Here is a 19,806-nt window from a genome sequence, read left to right as displayed (position 1 = left end):
AGGATCCGATGGACTGAGACACGCTGGAGCAGGTAGCTGTGGTCAAAGAGGCTCAAATCCTATGTATTGTTTTAATATGAGGGGTTCAGAGACCCCCAAGAAGGCTGGAGTGACCTTAAATCTGACTCCATCTCTAAATAGCACTAGTACTGGGGTAATCAAGGAGTTGTGAAGTTCTAAAAGGAATTGCCACTAAGAGAGATGTTAGGTCTAAGGAAAAGATACCAGCCTTATGACAAACTGGATTTAGATTACAAGTTATACAATGCAGCGAAAGATAGCCTGATACAGCAAAAGCATTTATACTTACAGCCTTTCATCATAAAGTGAAGCCCACAAATCATCATTTGGAATGAGGAGTTTATTTGCCAAGGTACAAGTCAAATCAGTGATTGACAACAGGCACGTACAATCAATTAATTATAGGAATATAATCAGCTGCAAACAGGTGTTAATTAGTTCCTAATCTTTTATAATTTCTTTTACCAATTAAAGGTTTTACAAGGGAAAGCAATTAGGTAATTTGTCAATTCTGCTGGACACATTGGTTTCCCTTGGAGAGAGAGAGTGGCAACCCTTCTCTCTAGCTCAAACCAGGAAATACTCTGATTTTTATAGGTGCCCTCAGGATAAGGATAATATGACAATAGATATACCTGATTGGATCTATGCTAATGTCATGGTTGTCACTGATTGGGGCTGGAGGTTGGGAGGCGGGGATAGGGCTGGGCAGACTTATACGGTCTGTGCCAGAGCCGGTGGTGGGAAGCGGGACTGGTGGTTGGGAGGCGGGGATAGTGCTGAACAGACTTGTACGGTCTGTGCCAGAGCCGGGGTTGGGAGGCAGGGCTGGGGAGGTGAGGATAGTGCTGGGCAGACTTATACGGTCTGTGCCTGTGCCAGAGCCGGTGGTTGGGAGGTGGGGCTGGTGGTTGGGAGGCGGGGATAGTGCGGGGCAGACTTATACGGTCTGTGCCCTGAAGAGCATAGGTACAAATCAAAGTAGGGTATACACAAAAAGCAGCACATATGAGTTATCTTGTTGGGCAGACTGGATGGACCGTGCAGGTCTTTTTCTGCCGTCATCTACTATGTTACTATGTTACATGCTAATGAGTAGCTTTTATCTTGCTAACATGGTTTTGTCTCTAGCTCGCTTGACCATAAATCTTAAGCAAGACCCTGCATCCAGCTACACCTTTCCTTTCTCACACCATAGCTGACCACAATCCTGCTCACAGGAAAGTCTCCCTCCCCTCTTGGACAGCTAGTTCCCTATTTTCTTTGCACCTGGCATGACTCACTCATTTCTCAACTTGTTTTTCTAACTTACATTAGAGAAAATTCCACTTTGTAACAGATACGGTTTCCATTTTGTGCTGAAATCCTCCATTTTGTTTCCATATCTATTGTCCTAACTTTTCCTAATTTAGCTTATTTAGGCCTCAATCCGGGCTACAAACTAGGCCATACTTTTCCAGTAAGCTCCCAGTTATGTCAGCCATCAGATTTCTGACTCAGCCAAGGTCTGTAATGGCCTGAGCTCTATGACTGGGCCCGCCACCATTCCAGTGGGGGGGTCTCTGGCTGTACCATAATTATATAGTATTCATCATTCGGAATAATGGGTGAGATTACCTTTATTCAAGCGCTAGAAGACTCGTGCCGGATGAGCAGACGGGAGTTCCTCGCCTCCTCCTCTCTGTCCGTCCGGGTGCAGTGATCTGGATCGGCCTCTGCACTCGGGGCAGCAACAGCGTTCATTCAGCTGGCTGAGCACTCGGCGCATGGAGTGCAAACGGGAATTCCACCTCCTTGCTTCTAACCGTCCGAGCGTTGTGATCTGCTCCCACTCTCAGGGCAGTAACAGGCGTTCACTCACCTAGTCGATTGCGCGGCACATGGGGTGCAGCAGAGTGATGGTCTCTTGTTTTCAGTGGCCCGCAAAGGAGAGTGCGTCAGAGTTGCTGGCGAGTTGCTGGCGGGTTCACGGGTGTGCAGTTTCGCGGGTGTGCAGCCTTGCGCTTCCCTCCCCAGTGGTCCGCTGGAATCAGGGCCAAGGCCGCTGGCTGCTAGCGAACAGATGGGCCATTCTTCCGGAATAGGGAGGGGTGACAATGAAGGATTGCAAGGAGGCTCCTTTGAAACGTTCATTTGAAGTGTTGACGCTGGCGTTGCAAGCCTCTAATTGTTGCTCGTACGGCCAGAACTTTTCTTAGTTGGCTACAGCAGGCACTAGAGCAGAAACTGGAGTTCCTCGAACCGTTGGCAACCGTAGCACCCCACATGCAGTAGGGTCTGATTTCTCTGGTTGATGCCCTGCATAATTTTGATGTGGGCCTCGGCCTAACACATGGCTTTGACAGTGACTTTGTGCCACTTTTTGTGGCTTCGCATTTGGGCAGCAAACATGGCATCCAAGCTGCATTTTCCTAGGCTACCCTTTAGAGGGAAGTTTCTCTTTGGGAAGATCTGGAGAGGATTGTGAAGGATTTGGTGGAATCCAAATTCCAGCAGCTTCCAGAGGACAAGTCCAATTTGGTTGGTAGGGCTGCAGCCTCACTTCGGCGATTCCGGGAGGTTCGGCGGTACTGGCTGGGCCGACTGTCGGTACCTTTTCAGCATCCCAGTTCCTTTCGTAGTGAAATGTTGTCCTCGGGATCAACAGTCGAACTGGGTGCAGCTGGTCACTCCATACTTGATGGGGCGTCGGTCGACTTTTTGGTGTCTCGTGTAAGGGGTCGGCTGACCCTTTTCTATTTGGAGTTGGCTGAGGTGTCTTCATGGATTCTCTATCTTTTCAGAGGTAGGTTCAAGCTAGAGTTCTCCCCTCTCATTACAGAAGGTTGTTTTTTTTTTTTTTTTAGTCTCGGTGCGCCATTTCCAGCAAAAGTGTGGCTATCGCCAGCACATTGCGGCCCTCCTCAATATGGGGGCAGTGGAACCTGTTCCACTGTCTGAGGTGTGCTCAGATCAGTTTTCCTTTTACTTTGATGTCCTTCTTTTTGGAGGTTCTTTCAGACCGGTTCTAGAGATCCAGGACGTGAACGAGTCCCTGAGAGTCCAGGTCTTCCGAATTGAACTCCGTAGTGACAACAGTGCAGCTGGGGAAGCTCTTCTCCTTCACTGGACCTGACCAGGCCTATTTGCTCTTCCCTTGCACGTTTTCTGAGGTGATGGTAGTAGTAGCGGTGTTCCTTCGGAGGGAAGGTGTCTCAGTTTCCCCTTTCTCGATAATTGCTTATTTCGACCAAAATTGGATTAAGACAGCCATCTGACCCTTGTCAACATTCTAGCCTTTTTTGCTTTCTTTTGATAGGGTGTTCCTCTTTCCGAACAGTTTTTCTCATAGTTTTTTTCCAGACACTAGAGCTTCTGGGGGTGTGCTTCGACAGGAAGGGGTACAGAAGGATTGGACTCCGCTCTCACGTGCAGAGTCTGTTGAGTGTCCTGAGTCCATGGGCCTGGTTTAGTGTGCAGCTGCTAGGATCCATGGCAGCCTCTTTGGAGCTTGTACTGTGGGTGAGAGCTCTTATGCGTCCCTTGCAATTTTTTTCTTGGCTTCATATGGTCGCCACTGTTCCAGCAGTACCAGTGAAGCTTCCCTTGGCTACTTCAGGCGAGGCCCATTGGGCACTGGTGGCTTGACATAAACTACCTCCAGCAGGGAATGCTTTTGGTGTCTCCTGTATATTTTTCGGCTACGTCCATGCCATTAGCCACAGAGGACTGACCTCTGTGAGTAAGGACGAGGAAGTGCCAGGCTGCAAGTTATTCTATACTAACTCCTTTACCTGATAGAATTGTGGATTAAACCCAGCTAATTAGGGAGCTAGATAAGGATAAATAGAGAATGAGAGGCTTTTCTTTTAAAGTTTATTACTTATCAAAAGCAAGCCATACAAGTGGATTATAAGAATATGGACATATTCTTAGGGAGATCCATGGGACAGAGTGACCGGGGTCTGACATGTCCTGGACTTCTCCATTTGCATATGAGCTGTCAGTTTTGGTGTATTCATTCTTCCCTGGATAGTGGACATACCACTAGGCAGAGATGAATGAAGCACCACAGGATATGAGAAATTAGCTCCCAAGTTTATTACAGAATATTTTTACATGAAATTATTTCTATATCTGAGACTCCAAAGAATATACAAGTAGCATGTACAGTCAATTAGTTATGGGAATATAGCACCACAGCTATACACAGGTGTTTTCTGGGCCTGAGTCTTTTATATTTTACCACTTAAAATTATTCATGAGAAAGCAATTGGGGTTATTTGCCAATTCAGATGCACTAGATTGGTTTCCCATGGAGAGAGCCATGGCCGTCTCTCTAGCTTGAAGTAGGAAGTACACTCATTTTTATATCTCTACTCAGGATACGGATAATATGACAGTAAGCACACCTGATTGGATCTATGTTAATGTCATAGTTAACACTGGCTATGGTATTGAGTGTTTACTAGAAAAGCTAGCAAAAGACCACCCCTTACTGGAAGACTAAGTCATGTTCTTGCAAGACCCCTCATTTCTACATTTTTGACCACATCTTCCTTAAAACACTTTCTGTGACACCTGGTCATCTTCCCATGAAGCCATCTTTGTTGTTTTTCAAGACCATCTGTTACCACCATATTGCTACATCCATGCAACTCTGTCAGACCCCCACCCATGTGGTTTTCTGTTTGTTCTGCAGTGTCCCAATGGCTTGTGCCTTTGAGCAACACTGAAGTTCAAGTCAGAGACACAGGCCTGCAAGTTTTTATCTCATTTTAAATCCTGACCCAAAGTCAGGCCTGGGACCCAATAATAATATTATTCACTCCGCAGGGGGGGGGGGGGTAATTGTCACGGATGCTGGCCTCACAGGATGATGAGCTCTTCATCTCCACCGGTATGCGCTGGGGCATTGGTAGTGATGGAAGCAGCATGGCCCTTCCATCTCCTAGAGCTGCGGACGGTTGTGTTTGCATTGCGGGCCTTTCGGATCATTCTGATAGGTTGAGTGGCACGCCTTCTCTCACACAGCATGACGGCAGTGGCCTCTTCTACTGTCAGTGTGGTACACAGAGCTTTGCACTGGCTGTGGAAGTTATCAGTCTGATGGATTGGACGGAGATCCATATTACTTTTCTGTCTGCAGTGCACGTTGCAGGTCAGAGCACTGATCAGGTGGATTTTCTTAGTTGTCATCTCCTTGATCCAGCAGAAGTGGAGTTGGCGTTTCTTCTGCTGTGTCAGAAGTGTGGCTTGCCAGAGATCGACCTCATTGGTACCAAGGAGAATTTCGAGGTGAACAAATTCTTCAGCGGATGAAGAGCTCAGGTCTGCAGAGTTGAGCGTCCTGCTGTTGCTTTAACCGGACTTACCGCTCCTTTATATATTTCTACTGTGGCCTTTTCAGGCGGGTCTTCCTCAGGGTAGGGTGCCACCTGGGACCAGGTATTCGAGTGGCACCTGATTAGCTGTGCCATCCTTTGTACGCGAACTCGGGGCATCTGTTGGTGGAGGTGCCCTTTCGGATTCCGGTGGTGCTGGAGCTTATGGAGGATTCCTTCCGTTTTTGGTTTTCTGACCTAGTTCTTGAGCAGTCAGGATTTAAAAAAGGGGGGGGGGCTATTCAAACGTGGTGGTGATGGTCTCTTTACATTGGGCACACTATCGGTCTTTTACCACGGTGTATGCCCGAGTATGGAGAACTGTCTGAGGCATGGTGCAGGATTCATGCGTAGTCACCTTTGAAGGTGTCGGTAATGCAAAATTTGACCTTTCTTCTTTAAGGTTTGCAGAAGGGTTTGACCTAAATCTCCCTCCGGCTTCCAGTTGCAGCAGTGGCCTGTTCCGGGGGCGAATATCAGGTTTGTCCCTGACTGTACATTCTGATGTGGCACGATTTTGGAGAGGCAAGCTTCTTCTCCAGCCGCTGTTCCTGCCCGCCTGGGATCTTGGACTTGGTTCTGGGTGCTTTCCAGAAAGCGCTGTTCGAGCAGTTCTGTCTCACATCTGTTTATGGTCTTTCCCTGAAGACGCTGGCTAGTGGCAGTGTCTTCCGCTCATCAAGTATCTGAGTTTCATGCTCTGTCATGCAGGGATCGGTTTCTTCTATACTCAGATGCAGGCGTGCCTTGTAGACAGTGCCGTCCTCTCTGTCGAAGGTTCTTTTGGCATTTGTTAACCAGCCTCTGTTTCTTCCCTCATTTCGGAAGGATGGTTTTCTGAAGGATTTTGCTGGTGGGTGTTTGTTGAGTTCTGCTCACATATTTACGGATTTCTATGACTTCAGTAGTTCGGATCCTCTTCATCCTGTCTGGACCCCGGTGGGGCTTGGCTGCGTCTTCAGCAGCTATAGCTTGGTGGTTGAGGAGGCTGTGGTCCCACAGTTCCCAGAAAGCACTCACAGACCCAACATACAAACCACCAGGATTCTTAGCAGTCCAGACAAGCAGAGCGAACAAAAAATTTTGTTCTCATAAATTGAACAGTGGAACAAAATAGTGCAAATAGGTAAACAATAACAGGTTGGTAACTGAAATATGGATCAATTATAACACACTAAGTAAACATTTGTATACTGGTAAAACAGTACTTGGGAAGATCAGGACATCACGTGGGTAAGAGGAACCCGAATTATAGCTACGTCTTGCAAGGTTCCGAGTTAGGAGTTACGGATCAAGAAAGGGATCTGGGTGTCGTCGTCGATGATACGCTGAAACCTTCTGCTCAGTGTGCTGCTGCGGCTAGGAAAGCGAATAGAATGTTGGGTGTTATTAGGAAGGGTATGGAGTCCAGGTGTGTGGATGTTATAATGCCGTTGTATCGCTCCATGGTGCGACCGCACCTGGAGTATTGTGTTCAGTACTGGTCTCCGTATCTCAAAAAAGATATAGTAGAATTGGAAAAGGTACAGCGAAGGGCGACGAAAATGATAGTGGGGATGGGACGACTTTCCTATGAAGAGAGGCTGAGAAGGCTAGGGCTTTTCAGCTTGGAGAAGAGACGGCTGAGGGGAGATATGATAGAAGTGTATAAAATAATGAGTGGAATGGATCGGGTGGATGTGAAGCGACTGTTCACGCTATCCAAAAATACTAGGACTAGAGGGCATGAGTTGAAGCTACAGTGTGGTAAATTTAAAACGAATCGGAGAAAAGTTTTCTTCACCCAACGTGTAATTAGACTCTGGAATTTGTTGCCGGAGAACGTGGTACGGGCTGTTAGCTTGACGGAGTTTAAAAAGGGGTTAGATAGATTCCTAAAGGACAAGTCCATAGACCGCTATTAAATGGACTTGGAAAAATTCCGCATTTTAGGTATAACTTGTCTGGAATGTTTTTACGTTTGGGGAGCGTGCCAGGTGCCCTTGACCTGGATTGGCCACTGTCGGTGACAGGATGCTGGGCTAGATGGACCTTTGGTCTTTCCCAGTATGGCACTACTTATGTACTTATGTACCGAGCCTCAGCAAAGAGATCTCTCTCTCTTTCTGGCTAAGACTGAAAGCAAAATCAGTACATTCTAAAGGAAATGAGCTCTTGGGCCAATCAAAGCCCAGTCAACAAGATTTGAAAGTATACTGCTGCTTGCTTCCTGCTTGAGTTAAAGAAAAAGAACATTCAGTTCCCTATAACTGATTAACAGCAAAGAAACACCACCTGCTGGCCAAATAGAAGAAATACACTTCAGGACATAATTAAAATAGGAAAATATCTAATAGATTTTACTGGCTGAAAACACACTATTTCTTCACACTGGGGTTCAGCCTACTGTTTTGCAGAGATCTTAGCTTTGGCCATGAAAGAACACTGCATGCTTCACTGTCATCTTTGTTGGCAGAAAGGCATTAAATCAGGGGTGTCAAACTCCTTTCAGTGTCGAGCCACGTTGGGATAAGAAGTTTAAGTGGACCATCCAGAAGAGGAGGGTCCCATCTTAATGCAGACCATAGGAGGATACATTTGATGATAAATTATATGAATCGGAGAAAAGTTTTCTTCACCCAACGTGTAATTAGACTCTGGAATTTGTTGCCGGAGAACGTGGTACGGGCTGTTAGCTTGACGGAGTTTAAAAAGGGGTTAGATAGATTCCTAAAGGACAAGTCCATAGACCGCTATTAAATGGACTTGGAAAAATTCCGCATTTTTAGGTATAACTTGTCTGGAATGTTTTTACGTTTGGGGAGCGTGCCAGGTGCCCTTGACCTGGATTGGCCACTGTCGGTGACAGGATGCTGGGCTAGATGGACCTTTGGTCTTTCCCAGTATGGCACTACTTATGTACTTATGTACCGAGCCTCAGCAAAGAGATCTCTCAACAAGATTTGAAAGTATACTGCTGCTTGCTTCCTGCTTGAGTTAAAGAAAAAGAACATTCAGTTCCCTATAACTGATTAACAGCAAAGAAACACCACCTGCTGGCCAAATAGAAGAAATACACTTCAGGACATAATTAAAATAGGAAAATATCTAATAGATTTTACTGGCTGAAAACACACTATTTCTTCACACTGGGGTTCAGCCTACTGTTTTGCAGAGATCTTAGCTTTGGCCATGAAAGAACACTGCATGCTTCACTGTCATCTTTGTTGGCAGAAAGGCATTAAATCAGGGGTGTCAAACTCCTTTCAGTGTCGAGCCACGTTGGGATAAGAAGTTTAAGTGGACCATCCAGAAGAGGAGGGTCCCATCTTAATGCAGACCATAGGAGGATACATTTGATGATAAATTATATGAATCTTAATTTTGCTTTAGTAAATGGTCATTTTGCTGACTTGTGTGTCCAGTTAATTTATATGGTCTCTTTTTGGGGCAGGAAATGGTCTTAGTGATCTATATTGGGAAGGGTGGACAGGAATTGAGCCCATACTTTGCACAGAAACTAGTTATCATTGAACTTGATGCAGAAGCAAGAGGTGCTGAGTCAAATGGACCATAGTGTCATGTGAAGATGGACTATACTATTTAACACTCTTATGGCCTCCCTAGGCTTTTTATGGAAAAGCAGTTTATGGTAAACTGCTTCGCTTATGCTGCAGTGGGACTTTTCCTTTGATAAGGAAAAGGATGATGTTAACCAAATGATATCTCATGGTGTCACCCTAGTGGAGAAATGGGTGTCGAATTTACGTCTCAAACTAAACTGCAACAATTGTTACGGCACCCAACAGTGGTATTTCAAACTTACATGTACACATCAATGGAGCTCCCATTAAAATAGATACAGAGTTGAGAATATTGAGCCTGCAAAGAGGTGGGAAAATGTGGGATACAAATGCAATAAATAAATTAAGAATTATTGTGAATAGACAACGCTGGAAAACCACTGTCAAAAAAGGTTGTCAAAAAGACGTTTGTCATGTGAAAGTTAAGGCAAGTACGTCACTGTTTCAGTGTCGACAACTTCAGACTACTGGTAACAATACCTCATTTTAACACATCGATTTTTAAATGTATTATATGTAGGCTGCTGCATGCTAATAAGAAAAAGACTGCAATCAGTGGAAAATGTAGCTGCAAAATTAATATTCTCAGACTAAATTTGAAAGTTTCCCCACTACTTATCACATTACATCATGGCTTTCGTTGGAGTCAAGAGGAATCTTCAAACTTTGTACAATGATTTATCTTACACTGTATGGCGATTTACCTAAATATGTAAATTAATGGGTACTACTACCTAAACAAAGGAATAGGAGACCAGCCGGTAATTTCTTGGAGCTGTCATATCCCTCACCTAAAGGTATTAGATTCAAATCCCTACACTCACTAACACTACCTTGTTTAGCTGCTAAATACTGGAACAATTTACTGGTGCAGATAAGGTCCATGACTCAATTTGCAGCATTCCGTAAACTTCTGAAAGCCTATCTGTTTGAAAGACAAGTCTTAAGAAATTTTCAATAACTAATGTTCGCCAGTAACTAAGCTCATCAGACAACCTTCAACCTCTACCACCTCCTACTGTAACAAAAAAAAAAAAGTACTTTGTTTCTTGATGTAAGTTGCAGTGAAGTCTTTATGGGAATATTGGCGACTAATAAGAAATAAAGTAAAGTATCAGACAGAAGCACTCACCTGAGTCCAAGCAACTTTGGAGGTGCTTTTACACATAATTTATAAGGACTTATCCTTGATTCAGACATTGAACATAACACTTTTCTAGTTGTAACAACATACATCCAATTCAAGTGACTCTGTGGGCCAAAACACAGCTTGTGTCAAGTCCTGGATATTCAATAAAGTGGAATTTTCTACATCTGCTGTCCCACCCGATTTTTTTGTCGCCCTTGTGACTGTTTTGTCGCCCTTGTTGTGACTGTTTTGTTTGCACGGCTACAAGGGTTGCTGTTCTGTATGCTGGAAGTTCCCAGAAGTTTCAAGTGCTGTACCTGTTGCAGTTGGACCATCTCTGGCAAGGACACCCATTCTTGGTGTCTTCAGTGTTAGCTCTGCTAACTTATCTTTGTATGAAAAAGCAGACCCAGATTGCCAGAGGCTGAACACAAGGATTTTTGAAGCCGGTCCAATGCATCTGCATCAAGGTCAGTATAAACGTTGAGTACTGCACCAGTATTAGGAACATTGGTATGTATGGCTGCTACTAAACCTGTAGACACTGGAAGCAGTGGTGCACTGAGTGGGTCTCCACCTGTCTCAATGCCAACTGCTATGCAGGACCCCCGGTACCAGCCAGCATCAGACCTGACCCCAAGGCGATTCGAGGATTCAATGTCTGCACTGAGGAGCCTCGATGACTGGCTTCGGGCGAAGCCAAGAAGCATCAATATTGATCAGCCTCAACACACAGTGCTGGGAGCTCCAGGGCGTCGAGGGATTTGGCACCCGAGAAGCGTCAGTACTGGGAGGACCACTCCCCTTCCATGAGGTGCCAGTGCATGTCTGTCTGTCTCTTCTAGCAGCCAAGACCAGGCTCCTGTGTCAACTCCAGCAGCTCTTGTCAGCCCTCAATGAGTGCATCCAAGCCTTGCTGCCTGAGCTGCTGGATGGCCTCTTGCAAAGGTGTGCATCTGCATAGGGGGTGCCTCCCATTTTGACCCCACTTGGCTCTCAGCCTGCTGCACGATCTCAGATACCAGCATCACTTGCGACCCTGGTGTTGACTGCCACCCAAATCTGTACACCCTCAACGTCTGTAGAGGAAGCTTCATCAGTGTCAAGGCGGGAATAGACTCCTCGACACCCTTCTCGAGGACAAGAGTAAGTTGTGGCAGGCCCAGTCTCAGCCCTCCCATGAGGAGCTCTTGATTGATACCGATGAGGTGCACTCATGGGAGTCAGAGGAGGATCCTGTGTATTTTTCGGAGGATGAATCCTATGGCATCCCCTCTGAGCCTCTCCCCTCCACTAGAAAGGCCAAAATCTGCACCTGAGAGCCTTTTCATTCTTTTGTGAAGAAAATGGCAGCTGCTATTCCATTTCCTTTGGAGGTGGAGGACGATCTGTGGGCCAAGATGCTCGAGGTCCTGGACTACAAATTTCCTAGGAAGGCTGTGACTGTCCCTCTGCACGAGATCCTTAAGGACATTCTCATGCAGAACTGGGAGTCCCCTCTGTCTGTTCCAGTACTGCCCAAGAAGATTGATTCCATGTACCGGATTCACAGCACACCTGGATTTGGTAAGCCTCAGCTGCCTCATCATTCCATGGTGGTGGAATTTGCTCTCAAAAGAGCCAGGAGTTCTAGAGACTATGCTTCTGCGCCCCCAGGCAGAGAAGTTAGGACGTTGGACTCTTGGGAGGAAGATGTTTCAGGCCTCTATGTTAGTGACCCATATACAGTCTTGCCAGCTCTTCACGAGTGTTTACTTGTGGGACTCCATGCATAAATTGCTCGGCAGACACTCTCTCCCATTGATGCAGGCCGAGTTGGTTCACCAGTTGACCAAGCAGCAGAAGGCATGTCATAAGTTCTTGACCAGGGGCGTCTTGACACTATTGAGGTGGCATCCAAAGTATGTGAAGAATCTCATGGCTGCGTGTTTCTGATTTGGAACAGTCTGTTCAGCAGAAGTTGGTGGATTCCCCTTGCCGGTGGCATAACCTTTTTGGAGAGAAGATTGAGGAGCTCACTTACCAAATCAAGAAGCTTACTGATACCATCTCTTCTCTCCCCCGCTGGGTGCCTTCTGCATCTGCCTCCTCATCCAGGAGGCCTTTTGGCAAGTTGAGTAGAGGTGCCTTTATTATTCTGAGGCATAGGTACGTCACCTCCTGTCACCAGCCTTCTCAGGCTCAATCCCAGCGCACTCATCAATAGCATGCGCCCAAGGCCCCTGCTTCTCCCCAGTCAGACAGCAACAAGCTTTTGACTGGCTCCAGCAGAACATAGCCTCTGTCAGTGTCTGTCTCGGACAACTTGCTGGTCGGGGGGAGGCTGAAGTTTTCCCATGAATGGTGGCCCCTTTTAACCTCTGACCGGTGGGTTCTTCAAATAGTCTGTCTCGGATACGCCCTAAATTGGCATCAGAAACCTCCAAATTGCCCACTGAGAGCTCATTACCTCAGCTCTCCACATGAGCCGGTACTTGCAGAGGAACTCTCCACTCTTTTGAAGGTCCATGTAGTCAAGCCTGTTCCACCAGTGGAAGAAGGGCATGGATTCTATTCCAGGTACTTCCTCATGCAAAAGAAAACAGGGGAGGTGCATCCCATCCTAGATCTAAGGGCCCTGAACAAATTCCTGGCTTAAGAAAAGTTCAGGATGGTTTTCCTGGACAAGCTTTTATGCATGATTCAGAAAAATGATTTTCTATGCTTTCTGGACTTCATGGACTTAATGGATGCATGTACACATAGCACACCAGAAGTATCTATGATTTCGGCTGGGAACACATCACTACCAGTACCATGTGTTGCCCTTTGGTCTCGCGTCAGCTCCCAGGGTATTTACCAAATGTCTAGCGGTAGTCGCAGCATTGCTACACAGACTTTGGGAATCCATGTGTTCCCTTATCTTGACAATTGGCTTGTGAAGAGCACGTAGGAGGATGGTGCTCAGGAGTCCATGCAGAGGACTGTTTGGGTGTGAGAGCTACTAGGGTTTGTGTTAAACTACCCCAAGTCCCATCGTCGCCCTGCCTAGCAGTTGCAATTCATTGGAGCACTGCTCGATACATAGAAGGTTTGAGCCTTTCTCCCGGGGCCACACTGGCTTCTCAGGTTTGAGCCTCTCAGCGGGTCGCAGCTCGGCAGACGTTGAGGTTGTTGGGCCACATGGGGTCCACAGTTTATGTAACCAAATAAAGGAAGGGCCACACAACTTCCACAGAGGAACCAAGCAGGGGTGGTCGGAAGATGTTCCAAAACGCTAAGGCAAAATGAAAAACGTCTATTGGTCAAATTCCACATATAATAATCTATAGTCATTGAAGAGGTTACCACATGGCTATACTGAGGCATGTGAGGCTCAAAGAAACAGTCAAGCCCTCGACAGCAAAGGAGGAGAAAGATGTGGCCCAATGTGCAGATGTGTACCAGCACCTCCGTGTACCATCACCTCCTTGCAGCATCATTGGGTAAAAAGGTCATGGATTTGATATACCACCTTTCTGTGGTACAACCAAAGCAGTTTACATTATATGGAGGTACTTTCTCTGTCTAGTGGGTTCACAATCTGTTTGGGTTTTTTTTTTTCCTTTTTTTGCCCAAAGTCACAAGAAGCTGCAGTGGGACTTGAACCCAGTTCCCCATGTTCTCAGCCCACTGCACTAATAATTAAGCTACTCTTCTACTCATTTTGAGGGAGAGAGTGGGCAGGAGTAGCCTAATTAGTGCAGTGGGCTCAGAATCTGTGGAACTGGGTTCCAGTTAGAATTGCACGGGGACAGAAATGTGACCCGTCCCCACCGGAATCAAACCCATCCCCACCAGAATCTAACCCGTCCCCATAAAAAAAAGGAAGTATAAAGTACTGAGTGCAGTGGACAGGGGGCACACAATGCGGAGTAATACATTTAAAACGAATCAGAGAAAATATTTCTTCACTCAGTAATATACTGAATCTTAGAAAAAATGCAATAAATACATAAAACAAACAAGTTTTTTCCACACTAAAATAGAATTATTGGTCACCCAAAAAGCCCAATGCCCTCAACAAAAGAAACAAGTGGGTATGCTAATGCTTTAGCTGCAGTAAAACAGCTCACAAACAGCCAGTTCCCACCATGAGAGAAATAAACTGACTATACATATATAAAAAATAAAAGTAGTCAGCTGAGCTCACCTCTGTGCAGTTCTCTTCTGTGGTTACCGAGGTCTGGCAGTGCCTGGAAGACTCACTACATACAACTTGAGCAAATCTCCTGCACGTGTTGAACTTGAGTTGACAGAGAGACCTGGGTGAAAAAGTGCAAGTGCTCGTCAGGGACGTCCTTTTTTTTTTTTTTTTTTTTTTTTAGATTATGGATGAAGGACGTCTAAGTGTTAGGCACTCAAGTCCCACCTTCGCTATGCCTCCAACACCCCTTTGAAGTTTGGCCATCCCTGCAATGGAGCAGTTAAGGACGGCCAAAATGGACGTTTCTCTGAGGACATCCACGCGCCTTTGCTATGCCCGACACCCCACTTGAAATTTGGCCATCCCTGTGATGGAGCAGTTAAGGACGACCAAAATGGATGTTTCTCTTAGAAGGACATCCATGCGCCTTTGCTATGCCCGACTCCCCCCTTGAAATTTGGCCCAGTTGAGGGCGTCCTTCTTTTCCCACTGGAGGAGAGCTTGGTGTCTCCGCCCACTAAAAGAAGGGGCGATTGGCGAACCAGCACTGCAGAATGATTGATGCGATAGGGGCACACAGATCAGCAGAAAAGCAGCGGCTCTCACACGCGCGTCCCCATGGGAATCCCACCAGAATATCCTCCATCCCCACGGGATTCCCGCATGTTTGTTTCCGTCCCCACGGCACTCCCGCTAACCCGGAGGGTATTCCCGCGGGATTCCTGTGGACTCTGCGGGATCCCCGCAAACCCCGTTCCTGTGCAGACCTCTAGTTCAAGTCCCACTGCAGCGTCTTGTGACTCTGGGCAAAAAACAAACTTAGATTGTGAGCCCAATATGGACAGAGAAAATACCTCCATATAAATGTAAACCACTTTGGCTGCACCATAGAAAGGCAGTATATGAAATCCATGACCCTTTACCTAGTGATGCAGCAAGAGATGGTGGTGCACAGTTGCACATTGGGCCACATTTTCCTCCTCCTTTGCTGTCCCTGGGTCTGACTGATCCTTTGAGCACATATGCCACAGTATAGCCTTGTGGTTTAAAGAAACGGCCAGACTCAGGACATCAAAGGAGGCTGCCCAGTGTACACCCCTTGATTATGGGAGGGGGAGGGAGGGGGAGGAAGGGAAACGGAACTCAGCTCTGCCACTCTGCCTAGTCATTACAGCTGCCTGCACGGAATTCTGCACAGGTGAGGAATTCTACACAAATTTTGCATTGTTAAACTGTTCACAATTCCTCCAGGAGTAATATTGTGAAACAGAGAGCATTCTTATTTTCAAACTGCCTCTTCCTTTTCTCTACTGCCCCTACACTATTCAACTGTCCCCAGCTTAAACTCTACTCACAAAAATAACCCCAAATTATCACCTCCCCCACTCTAACTTTGCACCCTCAACTGATCTTACAGCTACCTCTACCCACAAAACTACGTCTTGAAAAACACTGCCCCCTCCTCTCTAAACGGATACAGACAGCACTGCTATACAGACCCAGACAAATGGAGGTATTGGAAAGAATTCCCTTAGCCATATTCTATATGTTTTGCCTACTTGTTAAAAGAAACTGAGGCACAGACTAGGTGGCCTCAGATTATGCTGATAGTCTGGATCTGACACCTTTGTACAGAAATCACATGAGATGTTGGAAACGCTTTCAAACGGCTTGAATCTTTAGTGTTTGATCCTGATAGAGACTGGCTGCTTAAACTGTATTTTAGGCAATGTGATGCCCAGTGCCTTACAATGAAAGATCAAGATATTATGTGATGTATCAGAGTACACAGTAAAAATGCAGACAGTTTCTATTAGTGGTCCAAATTACTTCTGTTGGGACAGACTTTTCTTTTCTTTTTTTCTTCTTTATTTAAGTAAATACTAAGGGGTAGATGCACTAACAAAACGTTAGCCCTTCCCTTACCGATTCCTTAGCGAATTGGTAAGAAACGGGTATGCATCAAGGAAATCACATGCAAATGAGGTGCTCGTTGCTAGTTCATTTGCATGCGATTTCCTTCCAAGCCAGTCGGCCAGCTGAGCATGCGCAGAGCAGCCAAGCATTATACTGGCTGCTCTGCGCATGCCAAGGATGTCATTTATGGATGTCCTTCACTCAAAAAACAACAAAAAAGGACATCCCTGACAAGCAGGACGGGCTTTTCTTCAGACTCAAGGGTACCCGAAATGACCACCGCCGGAGAGAATCGGGGATCGGGGCATGTGAGGACGTCCAAATAAAAACTATTTGGACGTCCCTTTCGATTATGCCCTGATCTCTCAGCTGAGAGAGAGATCGAGGCATAATCGAAAGGGACGTCCAAATAGTTTTTTTTGGATGTCCTCACGCCCCGATTCTCTCCGGTGGTGGTCATTTCGGGCAACCTTGAGTCTGAAGAAAAGCTCATCCTCATCAGGGACGTCCTTTCTTTTTGTTTGTTTGGTTTTTTTGAGTGAAGGACATCCATAAAGGACGTCCCTGACAAGCACTTGGACGTTGTTTTTTTTTTTGTTTTTAATTTATAGAAGTCTTTAGAGGCGAATAAATCCCTCGCAGCCCCAACAAGAGGTGCTGACCTAACGTTAGGTTTTCCACGGTGCTGGGGTCGGAAAACGGCTGTGTATCTCCTAATTACCGTATTTTTCGGACTATAAGACGCACTTTTTTCCCCCCACATTTGGGAGGAAAATGGGGGGTGCATCTTATATTCCGAAGGTAGAGATTTGGCAGGCCGCCCACCCGCCCTCCCTCCGAGTTCGGGATCGCCCTCCCTCCGAGTTCGGGATCGTCCTCCCTAGGGTTACCTCCCCTCCCCCCAGCCCTGTCACCACCTCTCTCCTTACTCACGCGATCTTCCCTGGTGGTCTAGTGATGTCGGGGCAGGAAAGAGCCCCCTCTTTCCTGCCCAGCGCGCTGCTCTGCATCCTCCTGTATGCTGCCTATGATGACGGTCTCGGCGAGATTCAAAATGGCCGCCGAGAATTGAAGTCTTTTTGAATCTCGCCGAGACCGTCATCACAGGCAGCATACAGGAGGATGCAGAGCAGCGCGCTGGGCAGGAAAGAGAGGGCTCTTTCCTGCCCCAACGTCACTAGACCACCAGGGAAGATCGCGTGAGTAAGGGGAGAGGTGGTGACGGGGGGGGGGGGGGGAGGAGGTAACCCTAGGGAGGGCGATCCCGAACTTGGAGGGAGGGATTCGGACAAGACGCACCAGAGCACTCTAGGTTTTAGAGGAGGGAAAAAGTGTGTCTTATACTCCAAATTTTTTTTTCCCTATTTCCCTCCTCTAAAACCTAGGTGCGTCTTATAGTCCGAAAAATATGGTAGCTCATTATAATAACCTGTAGATCATTTGCATTCTGTTTTAGTTAGCTGCTACCGTGACAGGAAAATGGCTCGGAGAACCCTTTTGTGCATGTTCTGGTTTGCTTGGAACAAAGCATTGCAATAATCTAAATGTCCTAAAACTAATGAATGAAATATAATAGTGTGTTTTTTATTAAAGCACAACCTGAGCGTTTTTCCTCCAGTTGAAAAAGGTGACTTTTTTTTTTTTTTTTTTAAACAGTGGATGAGATGTGCAGTTGAAATTTCAAGCCCAAGAATTTGAATTTGCACTCCATAAATTAATAACAGCCTTTGCAGTATTACATCCGATTTTGTGTGAAAAAAAAAACAGAGCATTGATCTTGACACAATTTAATTTTAACCTGTGGAAGTGTGGCCAATCTGCAATGGTATCCAACTTTTTATTCAGGGCTGAAACTGCTTGAAGAAAAGAAGCTGAATGTTGTCTGCATAAATGAAGTCATTTCTAATGTTTGTATCAATGTTGCTAAGGAAGACATGCCAAATTGACCCGTGTGAAATCCCATAGATGGGTTAAGAAACTGTATATATATAATCTCTCTCTCTCTCTCTCTCTCTCTCTCTCTCCGCCAGTGACAGATTTAATATCACAGTTACCATTTTATAAACATAAGTATTTTTTGTGGTTTGTGTATAGTAATCAATTATATTGAATTTCTTTTATAATAAGAGTTATCGTTTTAACAGATATGTGGTGGAGATAAGCCTTATATTGCACCTTCAGACCTAGAACGAAAACATCAGGATCTCAAAGAGTCTTCTATCAAACAGTTCAGATCCGTGAAAAAGATGGGAGGAGAAGAGTTCTGCCATCGCTATCAGGATCAGTTGGAAGTGGAGATAGAAGAAATCTATGCAAACTTTGTAAAGCACAACGATGGCAAAAATATCTTCTATGCTGCTCGTACCCCTGCAACACTATTTGCTGTTATGTTTGCCATGTACATAATCTCAGGGCTGACTGGTTTCATTGGCCTGAACTCAATAGCTTCCTTATGTAACCTCATAATGGGGGTAGCACTTTTATCCCTCTGTACTTGGGCATACGTTAAGTATTCAGGAGAGTTCAGAGAAATTGGAACAATCATTGATCAAGTTGCGGAAACACTATGGGAACAGGTTGGTATCCTTATGTTTTTTTTCCCTCTCCTCCCCTGTCCTTTTCTTAAATACTTTGTGATCCTGAATTGAATAGATGCCAGTGAAAGGTGAAAGTATGGAAACTCAAATGAAGCCACTGTGGTTGAGAACTTCCATGTGCAAAAATGTTTTACACATTGTTTCAGCCTGGTCTGTGGAGTCTCAGTAGCAAATGTGTGCTGTTGAATCACATGCTGGTGGCTGGTTAAGACAACATTTAACTGGAAAGATTTTATTCTGTTCATCAGAGGGTGTATATATGCTGCAACTTGGGAAGAGGAGAATGAAAGTGAAGCAACTAGTCCCAGTGGTGGCCCTACCATTCGGCTACCTGAGACGGGGGCCTCAAGCGGCACGCTCCAGGGAGCAGCACTCTCACCATCCCTCCTCAACCTTCTTCCCTAAAGTTACCTTTATTTCTTTTGTTTCCAAAAGGCGGCAGTGGCAGCGATTTCCATAGGCTTCCCTGCCGCCGGCAATGGCCTCTTCTCCCTACTGCGGCCCACTTCTTGACGTAATTTCCTGTTTCCTCAGAGGCAGTACACACAGTAAAGAGGCCAGTGCTGGTGGCACCATGACAGCGCAGCCTATGGGAATCATTTCATTCCGCCTTTTGGAAAAGAAGAAAATAAGGTAAATGGCATGGGGCAGAGGGTTGAGGAGGGAAGGAGGAAGATGCCAGAGCGGGCAGGGGCAGCATCTCATCCCTGCGTTGGGCAGCAGATTGCCTTGGGCCACCCCGACTAGTCCTTAATGACAATGTACATATCCTAGAGTGCACCTACACTTCTGAGTCTGTAAGAATTTATCAAATAGGCCTGATTTCATCCAAGTTGAAAGCCTTCTTTGAGAGGGATATCTATAGAGATGACATGGAAGTTACCGTATATACTCGTCTAAGTTGATCTCATGTATTAGTGAAGGGCAGTTTTAGGATTAAAATTGGCCAAAAATGCAGTGACTGTGTAAAGTCCAAGCTGGTTCCCACATTGCTTCCTTTCTCTCCCTCCCCCACCTCCAGGTCCAACATTGTTTCCTCTCTCTCCCTTCT

The 19,806-nt window shown here is 45.9% G+C and overlaps 1 protein-coding gene across 3 annotated transcripts in view; it reads left to right on the top strand.

The window, feature by feature from the left end:
• The window catches only part of ATL2 (atlastin GTPase 2), a 208,030-nt gene that overhangs the window by 156,738 nt on the left and 31,486 nt on the right, over positions 1–19,806 (top strand). For all 3 annotated transcript variants that reach the window (XM_030196285.1, XM_030196284.1, XM_030196286.1), the window contains one exon: positions 18,303–18,734. In XM_030196285.1, the coding sequence (XP_030052145.1) occupies positions 18,303–18,734 (432 nt within the window). The remainder of the gene's footprint in view (positions 1–18,302; positions 18,735–19,806) is intronic.

Source organism: Microcaecilia unicolor, chromosome 3 (assembly GCF_901765095.1).
Source record: "Microcaecilia unicolor chromosome 3, aMicUni1.1, whole genome shotgun sequence".
Taxonomy (NCBI): domain Eukaryota; kingdom Metazoa; phylum Chordata; class Amphibia; order Gymnophiona; family Siphonopidae; genus Microcaecilia; species Microcaecilia unicolor.
The sequence above is the reverse complement of the archived record's forward strand: the minus strand, read 5'-3'. Positions and strand labels throughout refer to the sequence as shown.